This window comes from Triturus cristatus, chromosome 4_2, assembly GCF_964204655.1.
Source record: "Triturus cristatus chromosome 4_2, aTriCri1.1, whole genome shotgun sequence".
Taxonomy (NCBI): Eukaryota; Metazoa; Chordata; class Amphibia; order Caudata; family Salamandridae; genus Triturus; species Triturus cristatus.
Window position 1 is genome coordinate 364,110,246 of NC_140586.1, and position 25,228 is coordinate 364,135,473.

Consider the following 25,228-nt stretch of genomic DNA (forward strand, 5'->3'; position numbering starts at 1 on the left):
TCTAGAGGACAGACTACTAGACGGTCACTTGCCGGAAAGGGCGATATCCCTCACCTACAAAAAACTCGTGCACCACTCCCCGGATCCAATGGGGCCCCTCAGGGGGAGGTGGGAGGCAGATGGCCTGGAAATTGATGAGGAGGAGTGGAGGGAAGCGCTCTCCTCCCCTAAGGAGGTGGCGATCTCTGCCAAACTGCGCCTGATCCAACTTAAAATACTACATCGGCCATATGTCTCCGTCACTAGGCTGGAATTGATGGGGAGGAGCGTGGATGGGCTCTGTCGGAGGCGGTGTGGGGACAGGGGGACATTTCTTTAAGTGTTATGGGAATGCCCACAGGTCCAAGCATACTGGGCAAAGATACATGACTGTATAAGTGAGGTGTGGGGAATTCGGTTACGGCCCGAAGCGAAGCGATGCCTCTTAAACATCTGGGAGCCCACGGACCTGCCAGTGAGGGGCAAAAAGTGGGCAACGCTGGGGCTTACAGTGGTGAAACGTAACATTGCCCGCTTGTGGGGGGCAGAGGCACCACCACGGCTTGGAGTATGGAAAAATTACATGGACTGGTGCATGCTGCAGGAAAAGACAATCTATGTCTCGAGAGGTTGCCCCAAGAGTTGGGTGTCGATATGGTCTCCCTGGAACGCCTACCGAGGCCATATCTGTGAGCCCCCAATCTCCCCGCCCCTTGAAGCACTGTTGTCCCAATGAAATTATGAATGAGAACCTGCTCTCTTTTACTCTCTTATATATATTGCGTTGCATATCTGCCAATCGATTGATGACTGTACCATTGTATTTCTACTGCTCTGAAATGTGAAAGTGACCGTTTTGTTCCACTTTTGTTAATAAAAAGAATTTAAAAAAAAAAAGGAATATTCTTAAGGAGCCTGAAAACTTTTACATGTCAGAATTTCATACCCATAAATAATGTCTGATGTAAATATTGTGTCCTAAATATTATTTACAAACTTATCATCCCATTGGGTGTAGATATTCTATTAGTAATGCAGATATTTTTGTAAATAATATTTAGGACACAACATTTATGTCAGATGTTATTCCGACCACATATTCTGGTACAGGGAACTATATTTTATTGATTCCACTTAAGTCAAACAAAATAACAAGCACTGGCAAACCAACGGGTTTGGGGTTGGCCACTAGCCTTTTGGCAATTCGTATTTTGTTTAGACATGGTTTTTGCAAAACGTTATTGTTTGGGAAACTGCTGGGCCCTCATTAAATCTAAAAAAAAACATTGGCTAAAAGCAAAAGTGTTTTTCTGGTCTCAAAGAAGGTACACATTACCATGGTACACCTGGCACTGACTGGAACTACCTTGTGTAGATATGCTCCTTGTGAAAGGGCAGCATACCACAACTCATAGCAAAGTCAGACAATGGCTGAAGTGGGCTAACATTGCCCCTTGATGCATGCTGGAGTGGACGAAAGAAATATGTGACTGATACAATCACAGACTAATGGATGAAACCCCTATATATAACTATGCTATACATACTTTTAGTAAAATCAAAATGTCTTGGCCAACACAGGCTTAAAAAAAAACATTGGTCTTGCATTGGCTGCTAGCCTCGCCTTTGAGAAACGAGGGAAAGAAGGGAAAAAAGAAAGAGAGGAAGGCAGAAAAAGAAGGAAGATAGACAAAAAAGAAGGTAGCAGGAGAAAAAGGAAGGTAAAAGGAAGGAAGGGAGCGAGGTGGAAAGGAAGGCAACAAAGAAGAAATGAGGGGAGGCAACATGAAAGAAGAAAAAATTAAAATGAAAGAAAGTAGGAAAGAATCTAAAAAAGAAGGAAGGTAAGAAATAAAAAGGGAAGAAAGAAAGAAGGAAAATGGGCTAAAAGAAACGAAGGAAAGGCAAAAGGAAAGAAGGCAAAAAAGGTCAAAAGGAAAGAAGGTAAGGAAAAAGGAAGAAAGACAAAATATAAGGAAAGAAGGCAAAAAAGAAGGCACGAAAGAATGAAAAAATAAAGGCAACGAAAGAAAGAAGAAAAGAAGGCAACACAGACAGAATGAAAAAATAAAAATGAAAGCAAGGGGGCGTGGCCAGGCAAGATGGCCGAACGGAGGTAATCCGTCTCGGCTCCCGTCCGCGCTAGCTTCTTGGGGGAATTAAAGCCGATAATTAGCAGCAACACCAGCGCCTCGCAGAGCGGTCGTTGTATCCCCACCACTGGGCATGAGAGGAGCCCTGAATCGTGGCCCTGGGCCCTGACACAAAGCACATGTGAGGCGCAGGCAGAGCAGTCTCCGACCCACCCACAATGGCGGCCGCCATCTTCTGATCGGCGACGGCACTCGGCTCTACCAGCCCCTACAGACGCGGCGGGCTTGGCGGGACCGGACTCTCTGCAAGAACGCACCTATACCTGCTGGGTCCCCGAAACGGAGAGCCGAAGGGACACTCTGCGGCCTCCCTCGACACCTTGGAGGCATGCAAGCCATGGTTGCCTGACTGGGAGATGAAAGAGCAGCATACGAATTTGCGGCGTGAAGTCAACTGAGCAGCAGCCCTGAAGAGGGCATCTGGCGAACAGAGAAGGTCCTGGTGAGTCACAGTCGCTCATGATTAGTAGCTAGCGGGAGGTCGGACTGCCCGGGAAAATTAGCTGAAGACTGCCTGACCCTAAGATGGCACCGAGGAGTGAGCTGGGGAGCCCCGAGTGGAGCGAAATCGGGAAGCCCTGAAACCAACATCTGGCTCCACAGGACGTGCGGGCGCATTAGCGAGCACATTAACTAAGAGTGCACCACCTGAGCATCCCTTCCCTGGCGGTGAACTATTGGGGACCGCCCCCCGGGGTATAGACCAGGCCTTGGAGACACAAACAGCCTCGCCTTATCGACCAGCCAGAAGGAAGGAAGCAGTTCCACGTCAGACCCCGGGTTAGCGGTACCCCCCTGGCGGTGACCCACCCCACTCCCCAGTTCTCCAGGAGGAGAAGGAAGCGGGTGCCTTGAATGGCAATGGCCCTTGAACCCAGAGGAGTGCTGCTGCTGGCTTCGCTTTAAGAACCGGTGGCTACGTCCGACACCCGAAGCGACGGGGCGAGGTGCGCATGAAAGGAACGTGACGAGTGGTGGGAACGCACCGACTGGTTGAACACAGAGACCTGCCGGATACATCTTCGGGAGACCCGAGCAAGCATGTGATAGCGCTAGGATCGGGAAGCACGCCTATATGCCACCTAAGAAAACAGTACCCAGGGCCTCGACCGGAGTATCCCGCTTCTTCTCATCAACAGATAAACCCTCGTCTACAGACGGTGCAGTCGAAACCGACACCGTGGCTTTCACCAAAGAAGACCTTATGACCTCTCTACGGGACTTCAGAGAGGAGCTACAGAAGGAGCTCAGCCAAGACATTAAGGGCCCCATGGTCCAACTGAAAAGAGATATCAATGAACCCATGTCCTCCCTCCAACGCGATGTGGACTCTGTGGGGACCAGATTTGTGCAACTGGAAGAACAGACCCAAGAGATTGACAAACGTTCCTCCGACACACAAGACACAGTATGCGCTCTCCAGGACCAGCTTTACCAAACCCAACTTAAGGCAGAAGACCTCGAAAATTGGGCGAGGCGAGATAACTGCGAGTCCGGGACCTGAGGGAGGGAGCAGAGGGACCGGATCTGGAACCCTTCTTAGAAGGCCTTTTCGCAGAAATCAATAGCCCGCAACTCCCTAAAATCAAGATTGAGAGGGTACGCAAGGTCGGCGGCTCACAAGGTGGAAAACGGAAACGCACACGGGACATACTGGCAAAATTTCACTCCTACAAGGTGAAGGAGGCGGTCCTCTCAGCTGCTAGGAAAAAGAACAAGTTCTACTTCCAGGGGTACTTGTGCAGCATATATCAGGACGTGGTTCCCACAACACTGGCGAGGAGACAGCAATTCAGACCCCTCACAACCAAGCTCCGAGACGACAAAGTCAGGTACCGCTGGACCCGTACGGCCCGAGCTTCGAACTTAACAATAAACAGCGCCATATAACCAACCTAAAAGAAGGTGTGATCCTGCTGAGCCTTCCAGTTCCCAAATCTGAAACAACAGCAGAGGATTCGCAGGGGCCCGACCGAAACAGCATTGCCTCCGCGAAATGGCACATGGCCTCGAAGGGAAACCACAGATGAGTTCTGTCCTCAGCTACTTGCAAGAACAATACTACATATACACCAATCCCTGTCCTCAGCCTCGTGAGCCATATCAGAGCCACTAAAGACACTACCTGCGAGCTCTCTTTGAGGCTCCTCAAGCTGAGAGGACCCGGACAATGCTTCTGAGCAGGGACTAAGACATTCGGCAGGCGACATGATTTGGGAACCCCCCCCCCCCGAGATGGTCGCGGCTGGGAACCATGGTCACACCATCCGTCATTCCACCTATGCAGATGGTTCCACCTGAAGTCGAGGATTCTTCTTTCACTCGACGCATGTTCCTGTTGGTATTCTTATAGGGGACTAAGATTTTCTTTTTTCTTCTATACTTTTTGGGTGGGGGTGGTGGTGGCATATTTCGACTCAATCGACTAGAGGGCGTGAGGGCAGATGGTTTTAAACGACAGCAGAGTCACAGGGACCCCATCACCACAATGTCCATGACGATGGCGCGAAGGAGCGGTTCCAAGCAAGGAGGAGGGAGGTTCCATTGGGGTAGATGGTAATTACTATAGCCTCATGGAACGTTGGGGGCCTCAACTCCCCATAGAAAAGGCAAAGGGTATGGAAGTACCTCATAGACCATCATTTCGATATAGTGGCGCTCCAAGAGAGACACTTACGGAAAGCTGATGAATTGAGGCTTCAGCACAAATCATACCCACTTATATATAGATCGTCAGCACATACTAAGCACCGAGGAGTGGCATTGCTATTCCACACCTCAGCAAAATTCCAACCACTAGATATCAAGTCCGACAAGGAGGGAAGGATGGTCTTGGTTAAAGGCACACTGAGGGGTACACTTTGCACCTTTATAGCAGCATACGCTCCGAATACGGGCCAAGAGAGCTTTCTTAATTCCCTACTTGATAAAATGGAGCACTTTATGAAAGGCCCAGCGATACTCATGGGGGATTTCAATCGTACCCACTCTCACAGATACGGAACTGGATCTTTCCCTACAGAAATTTAGCACAGGATGCATGACTTTGGCCTGCGAGACGCCTGGCACACCCGATATCCCCAAACAAGAGATTACACATTTTACTCGCGCGTACACCACACCTACTCCCGCCTAGACTACATTTTTATCAACCAGCGACTGGTGGGCAAACTAACGGAATCTGCTTACAGTTGGGCTCCCCCCAACCACGTCCCCAAAATGGTATTTCCCGACCTCACTCACACGAGACAGGGTACTGCGTACAGAACTGCGGGAAGCAATCACAGAATATTTTAAAATGAATAGACCGGAAGATACCTCCTTGAGTAACACCGGGGATGCCTTTAAGGCGGTTCTCCGAGGGAAATATATAGAGCTCAACTCGACCCTAAATAAACAACGGACGTGGGAAAGGAAGGGTCTAGAGAGGGAACTAGAACAGGCGGAGCAGGCACGCAAGAATAACCCCACTAGAGTAACTTTACGTGCCCTCCCAGCGCTGCGCGAAAAATTAAAGGTGATCTACAAAAACAGGGCAGAATACACCCTCTTAAAACTACGCCACTCTTCTTACATCCAAGGGAACAAGATTGGCAAACATTTAGCGAGACAACTGAGAGTAAAACGAGAAAGGGAATACATTGGGGTCATTCGAGACAAGAATAATGACCTGGCTCACATCGATAGGGAAAAGGCAGACCTCTTTGGGTCATTTTATAAGACACTTTACACGGAGGAACCCAGAGATTCAGACTGGCAGGACAACTACCTTCAGGCCCTACGATTCCCCCCCCACCCCCCCCCCCCTGAGTCTTGCAGGCCACATATGACATCCTCACGGCTCCTATTACGGCTCCTATTACTGCGGAAGAGGTAAGAGCGACCATCAATGCTGTTAAACTCCATAAAGCTCCAGGGCCTGATGGCCTCACTGCCGACTTCTATAAAACCTTTGCCCCGGACCTCATCCCACACCTCAGGCGCCTTTTTAACCAGATGGCCGAGACAGGTGAAGTGACCCCGTTGATGGCCGAAGCGGTGATCACGGTCATCCCCAAGCCTGGGAAGAATGTACAGATCTGTTCCTCCTATTGTCCAATAGCTCTCTTAAATTTGGACGCGAAGATGTACTCCACTATCCTTGCAAGCCGGATTCAAGATCTAATGCCAGAACTGATCCACCCAGATCAGTCTGGCTTTATCAAGGGGCAGCAGACGCACAATAACATTAGACGCACCATATACCTAATTGAGAAAGCCAACAAGAAGGAGATTCCAGCGGTCCTGGTGGGGCTGGATGCCGAAAAGGCATTTGACCGGGTGGACTGGACGTTTCTCTTTCGGGTGCTTAAAGCTTTTGGTTTCACAGACAAATTCATCCACATGATTAAGGCTAACTACTCACAGCCTCGCTCCCGGGTCCAAGTCAATGGGGTACTGTCAGCTCCGTTCTCCCTCACAAGAGGCACCGACAGGGGTGTCCTCTATCACCCCTGCTATTTGCGCTGAGTATCGAACCACTTGCAAGGTCAATCCGCAACAACGCAACAATACAGGGCATTCCCTTCGGAGGGGACGATCACAAAATCTGACTTTTTGCGTACGATGTGTTCTTGACACTAACGGACCCCTCACAGTCACTTCCGGCCCTACAGCTGGAACTAGCTAAATTCGAAGTTGTAGCAGGCTTTAAGGTCAATCTTGACAAATCTTACGTTCTCAATCTTACACTGCCGGACGATGAGGCATGCGTTATACAGGCCCAATTCTCCCTTACAGTGGACGAGCCGCTCCCTCCAATATCTGGGGATCCAACTAACACCTCGAGTGGAAGGGCTCTACAAAGCCAACTTTCCGCCAGCGCTGCTACAAATACAGAATTACCCTATGCGTTGGAAGCCCTTATTCATTTCCTGGCTTGGCCGCATTCATGCTGTCAAGATGACTCTGCTGCCCAAACTACTGTATCTTTTTCAGGCCCTGCCCATAGAACTAGATCCAGCCTTTCTGCCCACAATAAAATCTTCACTCACAAAGTTCATATGGCAGGGTGGATGGGCCCCATTGTCCTTCTCTATTTGGCGGCGCCCCAGAGCTAAAGGAGGGGTGGGATTGCCCAATATAGGTCTATACTATAAGGCGGCACAACTGCGGATTGTAACGGAATGGTTTAAAAGGGAATCAGGGAAGCATTGGCTTCATATGGACAGAGGAGTGACGGGAAGGATGGTGTGGGATCTGAGAACATAAGAATGACCGTCCAGCGAACGTGTATGTTAGCACCCCCACCCGCACCGTCCTAAAGGTGTGGGACTCCATATCTAGGGATGAGGCTTGGACCACGTTCCCTTCCCCTTACACTCCAACCCGAAGAAAGCCAGCTGGTTCACCGAATACCTCCAGGCCTCCAAGCGAACCTGCCGAAAACTAAAAAAAAGCTGGATCCGTGAACGTACACCGGAAACCTACACCGCCCACAAGAACGCCACCCGCAGACACCACCAGCTCATCAGATCCGCCAAAAGGACCTCCTTCAAAGACCGCCTAGACAACAACACACACAACAGCAAAGAGCTCTTCAACATCGTGAAGGGACTGTCCAACCACAGCTCCAACACCAACGACATCCCACCTTCACAAGACCTTTGCGTCTCGCTGGCCACCTTCTTCCACCGCAAGATCGCAGACATCCACGACAGCTTCAACACCGTCACCACCCCGGCAACCACTGAGACCCCCGCTCCCACGACCACTACCCGCACCAACCGCCTGATCTCCTGGACCAACATCAACGACACCATCAAGATCATGAACACCATCCACTCCAAAATCCCGGACGACCCCTGCCCACACATCTTCAACAAAGCCAGCAGCACCATCGCACCCCATCTCCGGAAAACCATCGACATCTCCTTCGAGACAGTGACCTTCCCGGAGAGAGCGAAGATCATCGAAAAGGCCGTCAACAAACAACTGACCAGCTTCCTCGAGGAGAACAGCATCCTGGACCCGTCCCAGTCCGGGTTCCGCAGCAACCACAGCACCGAAACTGCCCTCCTCGCCGTCACCGATTACATCAGGTCCCTGCTAGACAACGGAGAAACCTCGGTCCTCATCCTCCTGGACCTGTCAGCCGCCTTCGACACGGTCTGCCACCGCACACTACGAACACGCCTCTACGATGCCGGAATCCAAGAGAAGGCCCTGGACTGGACCACCTCCTTCCTCTCTGGCAGAACACAGAGCGTCCACCTCCCCCCCCCTTCCGCTCCTAAGCCACCGAGATCATCTGCGGCGTACCCCAGGGCTCATCCCTCAACCCAACGCTGTTTAACATCTACATGGCACCGCTCACCCACGTCGCCCGACTGCACAACCTCAACATCATCTCCTACGCCAATGACACCCATCTGATCCTATCCCTCACCAAGGACCCCCACACCGCCAAAACCAACCTCCACGAAGGAATGAAGGCCGTCGCCGACTGGATGAGAATCAGCCGACTGAAGCTCAACTCGGACAAGACGGAGGTCCTCATTCTCGGATCCACCCCCTCGGCCTGGGACGACTCCTGGTGGCCGCTGCACTAGGAACACCCCCAACTCCCACCGACCACGCACGCAACCTAGGGGTCATCCTCGACTCCACCCTCTCCATGACGAAGCAGGTCAACGCCATCTCCTCCTCCTGCTTCAACACCCTTCGCATGCTTCGCAGGATCTTCAAGTGGCTTCCCACCGAAACAAGAAGGACGGTCACCCAGGCCCTCGTCAGCAGTAGTCTGGACTACGGAAACGCACTCTACGCAGGAGCCCCGGCCAAACTCCTGAAACGGCCTCAACGCATCCAGAACGTCTCCGCACGCCTGATCCTCGACATCCCTCGCCGCAGCCACATCATACCCCACCTGAGAGACCTACACTGGCTCCCTGTCAACAAGAGGATAACCTTCAAACTCCTCACCCACGCACACAAGGCACTCCACAGCACCGGACCAACCTACCTCAACAGCCAACACCCCCACCCGCCAGCTCCGCAGACCTCGCCCTCGCCACTGTCCCCCACATCCGAAGAGTGACCGCCGGCAGCAGATCATTCTCCCACCTCGCCGCCAAGACATGGAACACCCTCCCCATCCGCCTACGGCAGACCGAAGACCTTCTGACCTTCAGAAGACTTCTCAAGACCTGGCTCTTCGAACAGTAGCAGCCTCCCCCCCCTAGCGCCTTGAGACCCTCACGGGTATGTAGTGCGCTTTACAAATGCCATGATTGATTGATTGATTGATTGATTGATCCATTATATCCCGGCCTTTCCACCAGCCCTACACAAGGACCTGTTTGACGCCTGGAGAGAGGGAGGCTGTCTTATGCTTGACCACTTATTCCATCTTAACCTTTGATAGTGGCAGGCGGGAATTCCACTTACCACCAGAAGAACACTTCCACTACCTGGCAAAGTCGACACTGGGCACTCACTCCTCGCATACAGGATAATGCCACTAGAGAGAAAACGGGGTTTGAAAAATATGTAAGAACAGTGGGCTTGATGAAAGGGGGGACCTCCTTCCTCTACAATTACCTACTTTCCACCCCACAAACTGCTCAACCGAGATATATAGCTATGTGGGAGGGCCTGCTGCAACGAGCCATACACGATAGAGACTGGGCGGCACTCTGGTCCGATATACCAAAAGTCAATTACTCTCTGGAGCTTAGGGAGGCACATCTAAAAACTCTAATGGACAGGTACCTCGATCCCGTCAAACTGAACCGAATTTTCCCAAACACGTCGGACAGATGCAACGGGGCTGTGGGCTTCTGGGTGACTTCCAGCACATCTGGGGGGACTGTCCCACCATACGTCCCTTCTGGGAAGAAATCCTAGCCAAACTTAAAACCATGTTGGGATATCCTGTGCCGACCACCATGGAGGAAATCCTACTGGGCATCCGAGATCCCGCTCTAGAACACCAGACCAGGGCCGACAAAGCCATCATGTGGACCTGTATAGGCGCTGCGAAAAAATAACAATCGCAGCCGCATTGAAGAAAAAGGCAGCCCCCTCCCTCTCACTTTGATATGCACAGCTTTGGAAACTTCTCAGCCTCGAAAGAATGGCGGATATATTCCGCGATGATTATAAAAGTTTTGAATACAAGTGGGGTCCACTGGTCGCCTTCCTCACACGGGGCCTGCCGCTGGCGATATGCCCCCCGTCTATTAGAGACATGCATCTCTTTCCAATTTTAACATCTTATTTTTTTGCCCCGCCATATACGTAACCTTCAACAATTGAGTCGCCACCACTCATCTTGTTAGTGGGAGGGGGGAGGGCACAAGGGATTTATTAAGTTGTTATATTTTTATTTTTCTATTTGAAGCACCTTCCCGTCGGTGGGTGGAGCGCCAATCTAGCACGACGCCCTGGTCTGTATAACCATAGAGTGGAGGGAAGGAATTACTCGGCCTCTGAACTCTTTGCAATTGTACCAACCACTATAGATCGTCCCCCTGCCACATTTGGACTCAGCAGCATGTGGGAGATAGACTTCAGCCTTGATTCCAGAAGATATGTTATGCTGTTCTATATGATATTGGTGCTCCTGTTTTTGTAAGGCAAATACAGTTTACTTAACAAAATGTCAATAAACAAATGTTTTACAAAAATATAAAAGGAAAGCAAAAAGGCCAACAAGAAAAGAAACATAATAAGAAGGCAAAACGAAAGAGAAGAAAAAAGGCTAAATTGTTTGTGGATGTGCTCATTAGTAAAGAGCAAAATACAGTCACCCAGAGTGGCGTTAACCAGAGACTTAAGAAGGCTGACCCATTGCTCTATGCTGTATACTGTAGTGGGTGGAAGCAAAACGAGAATGACGCAACAGACCAAAGGGTGAAGAGAGGTGTCTGAAAGCCCCTTTAAGTAAGTATATTATACATATTATGTAAGTAAAATTAAAAGGTCTTGGCTAACACCAGACCAAAAAAGACAGTAAATAAACATATAAAATTTCAACAATGCTCATGAAACAACAATTAATGAAAAAACACAAGATTAAGAAAGTAATTAATAATAAAAAAGTTAACACATGCTTTGCTGTTGTACATCCATCATAGTATTCCAGGCAGTGCCACGGCACAATATATTGTTGGTAAGTCTGTACGATATGAAAAGGTTATGGCATGGTGCAATACCCTAAACCGCAATTGCTACTCCTTTTATGGGTGCAGGACCAGTAAACAGAAGAAATCCATTGCTCATTATTGTGACCCTTTGTACAAAAGGGAAAAAAGAAAGTTTTAGTTGCTAACACAGAGCTGAAAAAGGATCCAGCTCCTACTCCAAGCACCAAAACAACCTGCCCTTCAAAGGAAAGCGATAGTTTCTAGCTGTTTCAAAGACCAAGGTATATTTAAAGAGGTCTGTAGTTGGTTACTCCCATCTGAAGCCGTGGCACTGCACATCAGCTTAGTTAAGTTCACTCACAGAGTATAACCCAGAGGGGAGGCAGGTAAGTTGCAATTTTTAGGTCTCGCCTGAGACTGCACATGAGTGGCTGTTTGAGAGACATTCAGTTTACATTCAGGGGGCTTAGAGTCTGACCATTGCTTACCATTGGCTGGATTCATCGCCACTCATTTCCTTGCTTCTCTTCGTAAGAACATTCCGGCTTCACTTCCTCTTTGGGTGTTTGTTCCTTCTCTGGAGCACAGCTGAAGTACTACTTCTTTGCTCAGTCTTTGCCCTTCCACTGGTTGCGCTTTCAGAGGTACCTTTTTCTTTTCCCTGCACCCGCACTTCCCAGGTAGTTGCTTGCCCTGTCCCTCCTGTCCCCCTCCGCTGTGTAGTTGTTGCTTGCCCTGTTCCTCCCATCCCAACATAAAGAAAAAGCGATATGCCCTCCAGGATGAGGCTGAAACTCAGTTTAACGAAGTAATTAAATGGACATTCGGGGTCATTAATGAACCTAACCCCTAATATTCAGGCAGGCATATTAAGTAAGACAGACTGTCATGGGTCACAAGTCGACATAAAGGCCACCACCCAGGAATAATTGCTAGTGCATTGTTTTAGAGTAAAACGCATCCACCATTAAATAAGAACACAGTGTACCTTAAGCAATGGCCTCAATAAAAACACAAGGGGAACTGTAGGCCATTATTTTGGAAAACGAAACACCCTAAATACCAATACTCGCACCCTTAACAGACTGTCACACACATCTCACAGTGTGCCAGTCAAACACTCCCAACTAGCCGTCACGCTCTACAGAGAGCGCTCCCAAAGACATCAGAGTGGCAGTCTTACACTACTTTAAAACCTGACACAACCCTTACAGAATAGGAGTCTCACAGTACAGTACCCTAAACACCTCAGAGTAGCAGTCCCACACTATTAGCAGCACTCTCCTATCCCTCACAGACTAGCACTCAGACACTACCAGAAACACCCTCACACATTTCACAAGTTACCAGCAAAGATAATAGATTTGGCAAGTAACTGAATGTGTACCTTTATTTATTGCCTTTGCATGTGTATATGGTATCTTGGATGGTCGAGTGGGTGAAGACGAGAAGTAAACGGGGATAGAGGAGGGACAGATGGATATGTGACTGGATATGTGACTGCATGGATGTAAGCATGTAGACATTACTCAGTCTTCCGATAGACCTATTTGCTTTGCCAATACCTGTTTTTAAAAGTTAAGCACTTGTCTCATATCAAAGTGCTTGGGCCTCAACTACTACATGGCTAGGCTAATAGTGTGCGCGCAAAGGAACACCTTTGAGTAATGGACCAGCGCACATGACCTCATTGTAAACAATCCAGGACACTACAGCAGAGCTCTGACCATTATCGTGAGCAGCAGCGCTCGGAGAGAGGCAAGGAAGAGTTGTTCACCACAAGAGCTTCTCCAGCCACGCCTTCTGTTGTCAGTGGAGTAAGCAATGTGACCAAATACTTATGGACCTCTATCAAAACACCAGAAGATTTGGGGGGTGGGGCAGCAGACCACTAGGAGGTCTACCCCCTGGGTATATTGGGAGGTTGGTGCAACCCATGAGCTGCCATTTTGTGTTTGGGGCTACGTAGCCCAATGCAGCCCAAAGTATAATTACTTACTTGTTGGGCTCTCTGTCACCATTTTAGGTTCAGATGACCTGGTGGCTGGCGAGAGGGAGCTTTTATGTGATTTTTGTCCTTTGAGGTAGTTAGAGTGATTGATTGGCTTTAGTGTGAATCATTAAGTATACTCACTGTGCAATAATGTCTGGCATTGAGGAAAAAGTTGAGCCGGCGATGCAGTTGTTGAAGGAAGCCGGCAGCCTTGACCTGGTGGTCAGAGGTGAAGCAGCAGTGTCAGCCGCCCACCCAGCACGTCAGGCATCGGCTCGTGTGGCCACAGTGGCGGTGGCCTGTTCCCCGCCGTGAAAATGTGTCCAGGCGAGCGTCGTTTGTGGTGCGGAACTGGGTAGAGGGCAGCAATGCCCATTAAGGCTGTAGTGCAGTTGGGGTGGGGCAAGGCCAAGGGTGGGGTAGAAGAGTGACATGGTGGGAAGGCTGCCCTGAGGCGGGAGCAAAATACCCCGCAAGATATGGACATTGCAGCCCCTTCGGCCATAATACAGTTGTATGGGGCTGCAGGATAACGTTGTTTGAGGAAGAGGGCAATGGTCTTATAAGCTGCGTGCACGGGGCAATGAGATTGATGGGAGAGGCCAGACCGGGAAGTGCTCGTCATTTTTAGTGTTGCTCCTGGAGGTAGAATGGAAAAAGAAGGCAAAAGGGGGACCACAAAAGGGGAAAGGGGGCCCATCAAAGTGGTTATGTTGACAGGGGCTTGGAACATGTGGAGGGGGAGATAGAGGAGTTGGGTAGGAAGGAGGACAGGATGGGTAGTGCGGAAATTAGGTAGATTCTTAAGCAAGGTTAATATGGAGAGGCCTCCAACAAAGTGGGGCTATCATGGGTGGAGTTAGGCACTGAGGGAGAGATATGGAGGAGGGGATCTGCGGAGGGCCTCGCTGGAGGCGAAGATAGGTGGGGAGACAGGGGGCTCCTGAGGGGATGGGAGGACAGGGAAATATTGCGGGCTTGGTTTGGCAGAATTAATTGGATCTGGATGGTCTGCACGGAGGGACAAGGCAGGTGGGGGGGGGACTATGATGGGCAACGCAGCTGCCCTGGTTGTGGTAATGTTAGAATGGAGTGGAGAGGAGCATGATGCTGTTGAGGAGGCTAGGGCAGGTGAGTACCCCGGGTGTGAGGGGTTTGCAGAGGCGTTAGAAGCGATCTCTGAGGCGGCGGGGTTGTGGAGGGTAAGGGGCCTGATCGGGTTGGAGGCACATCCGTGGCAGGCTTAGGGCCAGAGCACACCAGTCCTGTCATCTTTATTACATGGTCAGGAGCAACACAAGTATCTGGACTCGACAGAGCTGTGTGCGACTCACATACACCGAGGAGAAGAGATGGTTGGGCAGGGTTGCCACTGATATCGATGTGGGCACTAATGAAAAGCAGGACGGTTCGCAAGAGACACAAAGTGGGGCGGAAGGGAACGGTAAGCCAGAGAAGAAGGAACTTAAGAAAAAGAGATTAACTTACATGGGAGGTTCTAAACCGCTGAGAGCGCATTTAATGTCACAAACGAACGGATATGGGAAGGAGAGTATGTTGAAATGCTCAAATTGCTGCATAGGGAGGTGCACTCCAACGAAGGATTAAAGGAGCAGGAATACAAGCTAGCCAAGTGCCCAAAAGTACCCCTGACGATTGAAAATTGGACAGCTGCAGTCCTAATCTATGCCAGCGTCTACTGTGAGAAGTCTTCGGAGCACTGCTTGGCCATGTTTAAATACATGGACGTTATTCGGAAAGCACACATTACGGGTGGGTTATTGTGCTTGGGCGCAGTACGATGAGGAATTTAGAGCGAGATTAGCGTGGGATGCTGAGGCGAAGTGGGGGGAGTTGGACTCGGATTAGTGGCAGCACACCATGGAGGCTACTAATCTAGGAAATACTATCTTTATGGCAAGTGGCTTGCCTATTGTATACCGGCCCTTTCAAGGGCTCCCCACCCGGGGAGGGGTAGGTGCCACAGGAAAAAACCCAGTCGGGGACCGGAGGTGCCTGCTGGGATTTCAATAAAGAGATAAGCACTCAGGAATACTATAAATTTCACCACGAGTGCTCCAAGCGCACGGGCAGGCACCCTCTCATTAACTGTTTCGGAGCAAGGGGAGGTTTCAGCAGGGGCAGGGATTTGGCCAATGGCAGCAGGGGTCACATCAGCAGCAGCATTTTGCAGGCAGCCAGAGGTTGAAGGGGGGGTCCAGGGATCTGTCCCAAAAGGCTCATACTCCGGTTAAACTGGATAGGTTGGAGTGCTGGCTACGTTTCTACGGGTGACGGAATGAAGCAGAGATTCTAGGGGGCGGGTTCAGATGGGGTTTTCGTTTGAGTTACGAGGGTCTGCGGGTTCGCCGGTGGGCAGATAAATTGAGGTCAGCAAAGTCTCACAAACGGGTGGTCCAAGAAAAATTGGAGAAATACATTTTGGAGGGTAGGATTGGGGACCCTTTCTATGATTGGCCAATGAAGGAACTGAACATTTCTCCAATAGGGGTGGTGCCCAAAAAGGAGCAGGGGCAGTTTCGCCCGTTCCAGCTTCTGTCGTTGCCAAAAGGGAAATTAGTTAACAATCTTATCGCGGAAGAGGTGGCATCTGTGTCAAATTCTTCCGTAGATGTGGTCATGTAACTGGTGGTGATGGCGGACCCAAGAGCACTTATGGCAAAATGTGACTTTGAGTCCGCTTTTTGCTGCTTCTGGTGAATCCTGAGGGTTTTCAGCAATTGGGGACCCAAGTTGAAGGATGCGGTAAGTGGATAAGGCGCTACAAATGGGTTGCACCATACTGTGCACTTTTTTGAAATATTTCATCTCTTTCATGCAGTGGTTGTTTACGTGGCAGATGGGACATCAGTTAGTAACCCACTACTTGGATGATTTCTTTTTTGTGGGGCACCCGGTTCGGCAGACTGCCAGCTAGTGCTGACAAGGTTCTGGGAGCTCATGGGTGACCGGAAAAAACAGAGGCTCCACAAACAGTGCTATCCTTAATCGGAATAGAAATTGACTCAGGACGCATGGAGGCGCAGTAGCCACGGGAGAAAAAAAGAGAAGATGTTATGCCTGTTGGAATGCATACATTCAAGAGAGAAGGTGAAAGTGTAAGAGGTGCAAGTACTCTGACTTTTGCTTGTAGAGTGGTGAGGGCAATTGGGACTTTCTGCAGAAGAGTAGGGCTTGCCTTGTAAGGTCTCTCGTTACCTCATCATCCTGGAAGACTCTCAGCAGGGTAAAAGAGGATCTACGGATGTGGTGTTTCTTCTTGCACTCTTCCAAAGGGATCCCACTAACGAGACAGGATGAACTGATTCAGGATGTACAGATATTTTACGGGGGAGTGGATTTTGGCCTTTTTTGGCAGGGAAGATGCTGTGCGGAGACATGGCCTGAGTAGAGGGCTAATGGAGGCAGGAGCATTGCCTTTTTGGAACTTGTTCCCTTAGTGGTAGCAGTGACCTTGTGGGACTCAGAGCTGGCACACAGGAGGTCTTTTTCATAGCGGATAACATGTCTGTAGTTGAGGGAAAAGGCTATCAGCCAGGGATGCGCAGGTGCTTAAATTGCTGTGGGTATTGATTTTGGGTAGTTTGCGCCATCACATTTCTTTCAGAGCGCAGCATGTGACTGGTGTGGAAAATGGCATTGCGGATGTTTTGTCTCATTCACAGTGGGGAAGATTCTGTGGGTTGGCCAAGGATGCCGCCAGAGACCTGACGCCCATGCCAGACATAGGATGGTTCAACTGGTGGTAGGGTGCCTCGCAGAGTTCACAAGGCGAGCTTAGGGCCAGCCATGAATAGAATTCTTGGTGTATGGGGCACAGAGCAGGGAGAAGCTTTGGTTGCGGGAAGAGGATGTGATTCAGTTTATACTGGATCTAACCGAAAAGGGCCAGATGTGAGTCACAATTACAGGCAAACTTGCAGGAGCAACTTTTATGAGGAAACTATTGTGGGGTTACACTCCTTTAGCTGGAGAGTTGGAGCGCAAGATGCTGGAAGGGTGAGCTAGGGAACTGGGGAGTAGGGGGCAGATAAGAAGACCGATAACTTGGCAGTTATTGTGTAGAGTACTGGGGCAGCTGCCACAGATGCGCTACGAGGAATTGAAGTGTTTGTTATTTTCAGTGATTATGTTGTGGATGTTCTTTGGGTGTCAGCATTGTTGGGCAGAAGGGGACAGGAAGGAGTGCTCTGGGAGGGGGGGGGGGTGCCCAGAGGTGGCATAGATGGGAGGTATGGCTCGGTCTGTCCAAGACAGACCACAGGGCACAGGTTAAGAAGGTAGTTCTTCACACAATAGGATACCCTGGGCAATGCCTGGTGCCATGGAGGGGTGGGGGGGAGAGGGGGGGGTATTTGCTGGGCTGCATGCTGTGCAGATAGCACGGGTGTGGTTTTCAGGCAGAGATCAGGGAAGACGGTGACTACATTACAACTGCTAAGTGTCACAAAAAGCCCTTTTCAGTCTGGATTATGGAACCTATTCATTGGCGCCGCGGCGGAAGCAGGGGAATTGGGCTGGACGTGTGAGGATTTCATGCGTTTGGGGCATTGGTCCTCAGATTGCTATCGGCCCTATGTGAGGGTATTTGGGGAGGAAAGGGAGACCGGGGTACAACTTCTTTTGTAGCCTTACTGCTGTTTGTCTCTTCCAGGTTCCATGGCGGACGATCCAACCATTTGCCTGGTTGGCCATTCTTTCATCAAGCAGGCGAAGGTGCGAAGCACATCAGAGAAACTTTTGTGCAAATTTGGGTTTGAATAAACGTTTGTTTCCAATTACATGGAAAGGTAAAAGGGGGATGAGTTGGAGAGAGCTTTTACAGTGCCTAAAAGGCATGTTTGAGGGTGGCAGGTGTCCGGATGTCTTGATCATACACTTAGGTGAAAACGACCTGGTGCAGAAGAAGGTTGTGGTTTTAATGAGGGCCATGAAAAAGGATTGATGGTAAATAAGGAGTATTGGGCCGGTTGCTTTGTCTTTTGAACATAGTTCATCCCAAGGAGGTCTTGGAGTGAGACAAAACCTACTGCTATTGACAGAGCACGCAGAAAAGTCAATTGGGAGATGGCCTGTTTCTGCAGAGAGGCTGGCCTGAGTAGAATTTGCCGTTCTGATATCAAATTCGAGGAGGAGTTTTTTTCGACTTGAAGGGGTGCATTTGTCGCGTGCTGGCATGGATTTGTAGAAATTGAGGAACATTTTGTCTAGATTTCTGAATATCAGAAGATGAAGCTTTTACACAGGGGCCAGTGAGGGGGCAGAAAAAATGAAGGGACTCCCTTTTTCTGGGTGGTGGGTGTCTCGAAGGTTTTGCAGGACTTGTCAGTAGTTTGGTTGGCATTGCCAGTTGGGGAACCAGGGCCAAAGGGAGGGTGGGCAGGTAGTTCAAGGTTCATTTTAGTACGTTTAGTTGTTTAGGGGTTCAGACATCCAGTCATGGGCTGTAGGGAAAATATAAAGCTTTAAATGTTGAAATGCACTACAGTTAAAGGAGATATCTGCGGGGTGGTCTTGTTGGGGGGGACTGTAGGGCTGGGGTGGGGATATTGGTTAGTCACATTAGATGTCTAGCGAGGTTACGTTTTGTAAGGCGGTCTGCCAGGAAATATTTGTGAGGCCCACCTGTCTCACAAAAGCAGCCTTTTTCACACAACAAAGAAAGTGATCTGTCATATGTGCTGCACCCTAAGAACTAGAGTACAAACAGGTCGCTGTTGGGCAGATCTAGGTGGGAAGTTGGGGTTATAACAAAAGATCCAAGGTCCAAAGTCAGCAGTGTAGCTACAAAAACACATCTTCTCCCAGATAAAAGCAGCTGTAATCACTGTGGTGGTAACAAGGGCTACGTCCAAGAGGCAAAAGATAGTGGCCCAAATGTGCAACTGAAAGTATAAAACATTCCACATGGTCTTCTTGGATGTAAAGCGGATGTCTGGAGAAGAGATTACCTAAGGGCATTACCTCTTGGATTTGGATGACAGAGAGTACCAAATGGTATAGAGTTGGTACTCTACCATACCCAGTTGGTATGGCAGAATAGCATACTTATTGGGGGTGGGAAGGATAGAGTATCTAGGGGAGAGGGGGGGGGGGGACAGGGTATATCTAAGGGTAAAGAAGAAGACAAAGTACATGTGGAGTACAGGGATGGAAAAAAGTACCTAATAACATGGAGCCTATATTATCTATGGGGAGGATAGCATACGTATAGTACATATGAGAGACAGAGAGTACTAAATGCTAAAAGGAAGGACAAGTTATCTATGGGGTACAGATAAAAGAAAGAATAGAGCAACTTTGGGGGGTAGAGAGTGCTTAACAGTAATTTCAGTAATAGCGTGCTTTTAGGGGGTGGGTAAAGGGAGAGTCTAAGGTAATATGGAGGATAGAGGATGTTGAAAGGCAGTTGGAAGGACAGCACGCCAGTGGGATATAGCAAGGACAGAGATAATGGAAGGGATATGAAGACATAGATTACTTAGGGGGTATTGGGAGAACAGACAGTGTCTACGGCTAACAATTGTGTAGAATAGAGACTCTGAGGAGTATGAGAAGCAAAGTGAATTCACAGAGAACACAAAGTGTGGTGGGAAGGGGTTGTGCCTGAGGGGAAACCAAGTAAGCACACAGGAACGAGAATGAAGGGAGGGGTGGAGTAAAGGGTTAAAAAGTAAATACAGACATGGTATAGAGACAGTACGTCGGCCTCATTCTTCATTCTTCATGGAGTATTATGATTCCTGGTGTTGTGAAATTACATTATTAGAATCTTTTCCTGCTCTAATTGTACTGTGGTGTTGTGGCGATCCCTGTTCAAGGTTAAGGTTAAAACAATTCCTGCTGTGGATAATGTCAAATTACTGGTGTTGTGACAGCTCCTGTTTGAGGTTTAATTTGATCATGTGTCTTGGGGGCAGTATGATTTTTAGCACTGGGGCAATTCACACTGGAGTAGCCAAACCAGATCGTTCAATGCTACCCCTTTTCCTGTCCCAAGTTTTCTTTTATAAACTACGATTCATGAGTAAATTCTAGCAGACCAAGCACACAACTTCCAGAATGCAATAGTACGTGAAACTGAAGTCCAGGACTGCAAATACCCGGTGATACATAGAAATTGTGCCACACAACACTAGTTCAATCGTTGCTTCTGAAGGGAAGTCCCGCTGTGAGATGTGTGGACCTTGACTTTCAGACCATTCTTGGGTCAAACATGCTGGTTTCCATGCAGCTAACATGAGGAAATTCGATGGGAAACCATGCATACTAAAGCATTCTGTAAGCACCAAAACAACTATATGGCCCTCTCTGGACCACAACATTCCAACAGAGGGACAATTCGAGAAAATAAAAATTATTACATAAACATTAACACTTTCTTCTGCGTGCAACAAATCACCACTTGTTAAGGCATGGAGCTGTCAGACCTGGGACCAGTAAAACACAGGCATCTCACACTTGAGTAAACTGAAAACTTGGAATCTAGCCAGAGACCACGAGATTGGGAACCCTGGCCAACAAGAAGCAGCTGCGAGAATGTAAAGACATTACCAAAGGAAAACTATAGTAGAAACAGCAACAACGCACGCACTTATCAAATTACAAGATAAACATTTAATGAAAACGCTGTAAATAAAAAGGGAACGAAAGGCAAAAGACAAAATATAGATACACAGGCAAAATAGGGAGAAAAACATAATTTAACACTAAACATTTTAAGGTGAAACAGATAAAGAAGAAGCTGGCAACGGAAAAGAGTAAGGACTTATCTGTACGCTGAGCAGTGCAACACAAGGAGTGCCTAGGCTACAACAGCCTATGTATGTGATGCATTTCCATTATGACATCACTATGTTTGTGAGGTCATGTTTCTGCCATTGCTCCATAGGTATTAAAGACATGTGTGCCTTACCTAAGTCTATCTTGCCTTGCTATAAAATCAGAGCATCTAGCACTTAACTAGTCTCAGATTGGACCATAGACAAATTTGAAATCCATCATATTTAGGGAACTGGCAATCAGTGAACTTTGGTTAAAAAGCATGCCTAGGATTTGACAATAAATGCATCAGGTATTGGCCAATCAGGCGATTTGGGTCTGAGGTCAGTGGATTTGACATCTGTCAACCAGTGGAACTGAAGTTTGACAATCAAGAGACCTGGATTTGACATTACTCTGATATGGAATTTGCCAGATTTGCTAATCATCATGTTTGGGAGTGGGCAATTCTCAGATCAAGGATGTGCAGCTATCAGCAGATGTGGGCTTGTTACAGGTTCTTTTAGCTGTCCAAAAACACACAGGACTTGTAAACAAGCTGCATCCAGGGAACCCACTGCCGCTAAGATTAAAAGTCTGTAAGTGTAGTGTACAGGATCTCGCCAAATAGAAAAACAAGTAGCTCACCTTTTTCAAAAGACAACTTTGAGGTTAAAAAGTTAGACCAAATTAATGATGCATGTGCTTAAAATGAAATATTATGTTTTAAATGCATCAATTTATAATAATCGTATGCTTTGTGGTGTGTTAATTTAATGCACATTACAAGGTTAAGTTGCCCATGCAGGCAAAATGTACACTTTTGATAAAAAATAAATCAAGTTTACAAGCACACAAGGCCTATCCCTGGCCACCATAGAATATGCTTTGAGAACACAGTAGATTCCAGAAGCCAGAGCCAGAGATTGTTGAGGTAGTGCAGATTTACTATTTATTTGTTAACAAATATAGACTTATGTAGCCTCTTTAAACCTACGGTGCAGAAGGAAAGCACAATCCAGGCTTGCAAGGGGGAAGCATTGAGTTACACCACAGCATGCTGAAGTAAAGGCATGTTTGTGAAATGTCTGATGAAGGCTCCATGGCAACACAAACAAATCTGTTTACAAAAGGATGAACGCTCCTTATTTTCCAAGTACTAGTTAGTTGTAAGACCTGACAAAGAATTGGCCAGTAAAAGTTTAGGGTCTGATACCTTTATGGAAGCAATGGAACACAATTGTTTATAATATGTGATTAGCAGAGTATGGTTTCTGTCATGAGGATCTCTCAGTTTGTGAAAAAATTGATAAGGCTCATCCAATTGGATAGAGCAAATCCTGGATTTCATTTTCTAAGGGTTGAGGACAGGGGCTAAAATGAAACGCAGAATCAAGACAGCAATGGTTCCATGAGCAGGAGGTGCCTGGGACAGAACAGGAGGTTCACAAAGGACAGGGGTGTGAAGTGATGAACCACAAACTCTATACACAACAGACATGCTGCTATTTTAGAGGTAAAATACTATAGGCCTTCTGAGTAAAGAACATATTGTCAAGGTACCAGGACCCTTGTCACCTGCAGACCCACCTTCATGTCTTTCAAACTTTTAGTTCTCTTGGGTGGCCCCAGGAAGTCAGGGCGCGGGGCAGAATTTGCTGTAGAAGTTAATACAGAGAGAATCTCTTTTGGAATAAAGTCGCTCTGCAGGGATGTGGGAAGAGGCTGAGACCGGTCCAAGGCACTTGACTTCTCTTTCAGCGAAGGCAGCACTAGAGTAAAAAGACACCTCTTATTTCTGAACCTGGGTTTGCGACATGCAAAGTATTCAAAGTAACTTTTATATTCTGAAAAATAGCCAGAGGGGACGAGGCGGGATTAAATCTTGCCTCATGTTATGTGTTATTGCTCAGCCTCTCTGTGGTACAGATGTATGAGATCGCGTGTTTGGGATTTCCTAAGAGTAAACTTTAGCGATTCACTATTAGGAAAACGCAAACTGCGAAGTACAACAAAGTGTTTGACGCGGTTAGTGATTCGCAATAGGTCGCAAATGGACCTGCCTCATCAATATTCATGAGGCAGATCGCAATTTGCGACCCATTGTGAATGGCTACAATCACAGGGATGGTGGCCTGCTGGGGTCAGCAGACCACCATGTCTGAGATTGCTTTTTTTTTTTTAATTCAAGAAAAGGTTTATTGAAAAGATTAATATGATCATAAAAACAATACTTCATATATGCAGTCATTTGTTAATACATAAATACATGAAGGAGTAATAAAGAACAATAATGATATATAATATCCATTAAAATCGTAAACGGATAATATAGAAGATGATATGAATACAAGCAAAGGTTCGCAGAAATCGTAAATAACAGTACATGTCAAAAATACAAAATTAAAATAAATAAAATAAAAAATATTTATATATATATTATAGAAAATGATAAATTAAACATAATTATAAATAAACAATAGGAGGTCAAGGAGGCTTGGTCACTTCTTGTTGTGAGAGACTAGGTAAAGGAGTTTTCTTCACGGTATCATCTAGAAATTGTGTGAGTGGGCCCCAGAGGTGAGAACGTTTAGTAGCAAGAGAGATAGGATGAACGAGTGCTTTATCGAGGCGATGATTGTGACATACAGCATACCACCAAGCTAAATAGGACAATTTAGAGGAATCTTTCCAGTTTTTTTTATATTTGCTGAAAAGCTACAGCTATTAACAAATCAATAAGTGGTAACTGGGATTAACTTGTTTTCCAGTCCGGTGTTAAACTACCTAGGAAAATGTTTGTAGGGGAGAGTGGAATTGTGGTGTGAAATAGTGTTGTTTTGGTGCCAGACCTGTTTCCAGAATATAAAAACATGTGGACATGTGAAAAGCATATGATGGAGATCAGCGTGAACCTGGGAACATGTCCAGCAAGTGTTGAGATTTGTGTTGTGTATTTTATGTAGGTATGTGGGGGTAAGAAACAATCTGTTGTAAATAAAGAAGAGTGTTTGTGTTGTGCTGGCCGCTCTGGATGATTTCCTACGTTTCGTCCAAATTCTGTTCCAAAAAGAGATAGGCCAATTTGTTCCCAGATCGGATTCCCATGAGAGTTCCACTTTGGTTTTGTCTCGGATCTCAGGAGGTACCATTAAACGGGAATAAATGGTGGACGCTTTGAGGTTTATGTACAAAAGGTTATGCCATGGGAAAAGGGGGTGGGAGGGTGAGGAAGGTGAAGATTTGAATTTAGCATAAGTATCAAGTATTGCTTTCTGCAAGGTCAAAAATTTAGGTTTAAAGGAAGAAGGCAAATGATAGAGTTTGTAATCGCGTAAATTGAATGGGTGAACCCTGATCTAACAATTGATGAACCCAGAGGAGACCTTTATTCCTCCAAGCCTTCCAAAATATAGGTTTCCTATTAAGTAGGATTTGTTTATTGTGCCAAATTGTGGAATTGAGAAAAGTGTCTAAATTATGTACTACTATGTGGGGTGCAGTGGATAGTAGTTTACATGATTGCTTAATTATGGGAGTAGAGAGCTTTTGTGGTTTGCGAGTAAAGGAGAGATATTCCTGAAATGAGAAGGGAGCTAAAAATGAGGTGTCAAGATCCACCCAGAGAGGTTTATCTTCAGATTGATTAGTGGTCCAATTTGATAGTTGTCGTAACAGAAAGGCTTTGTGATAATTGGAGAAATGGGGGAAATTGACACCGCCTTCAGATTTTGGTCTTGTTAATTTCTGTAACGCCATTCACATTTGCAAATCTGTTTTTATTGAGTTTGAGTTTAAACATTTGTACAGGAGGTCCATGTACGGCATCATGTTTCACATTCAGTAAGTCATAAACTTATACAAACTTATAGGAAATGCCGACTGGCAGGACGGGGGGGGGGGTGGGGGTTGAGGGGGAACAGCCTGGTGTCTGCGCGCGCACCCACCACCACCCCCCCGGGAGCCAGCCACCCCACCCTTAACAATTCCGGTGTCCTCTATGCAGGGGGGGCCAGCACCACCACCAACCAGCCATTGAGCCGTACGAGGGCAACTGATCACGCCTACACAACTGAGGCGTCAATAAAGTCGGGAAGGTTACATGTAATACAAAAGGAAGAACCCATAACAATGGCAGCGGTGACAACGATTCGCTTGGTGCGCTCCTACCCCCTTCCCACCCCGACCCCCCC

General features: G+C 47.6%; 1 protein-coding gene across 3 annotated transcripts in view; it reads right to left on the reverse strand.

The window, feature by feature from the left end:
• The window catches only part of AXDND1 (axonemal dynein light chain domain containing 1), a 564,522-nt gene that overhangs the window by 481,878 nt on the left and 57,416 nt on the right, over nucleotides 1-25,228 (reverse strand). For all 3 annotated transcript variants that reach the window (XM_085601802.1, XM_085601801.1, XM_085601803.1), the window contains exon 3: nucleotides 22,626-22,807. In XM_085601802.1, the coding sequence (XP_085457928.1) occupies nucleotides 22,626-22,807 (182 nt within the window). The remainder of the gene's footprint in view (nucleotides 1-22,625; nucleotides 22,808-25,228) is intronic.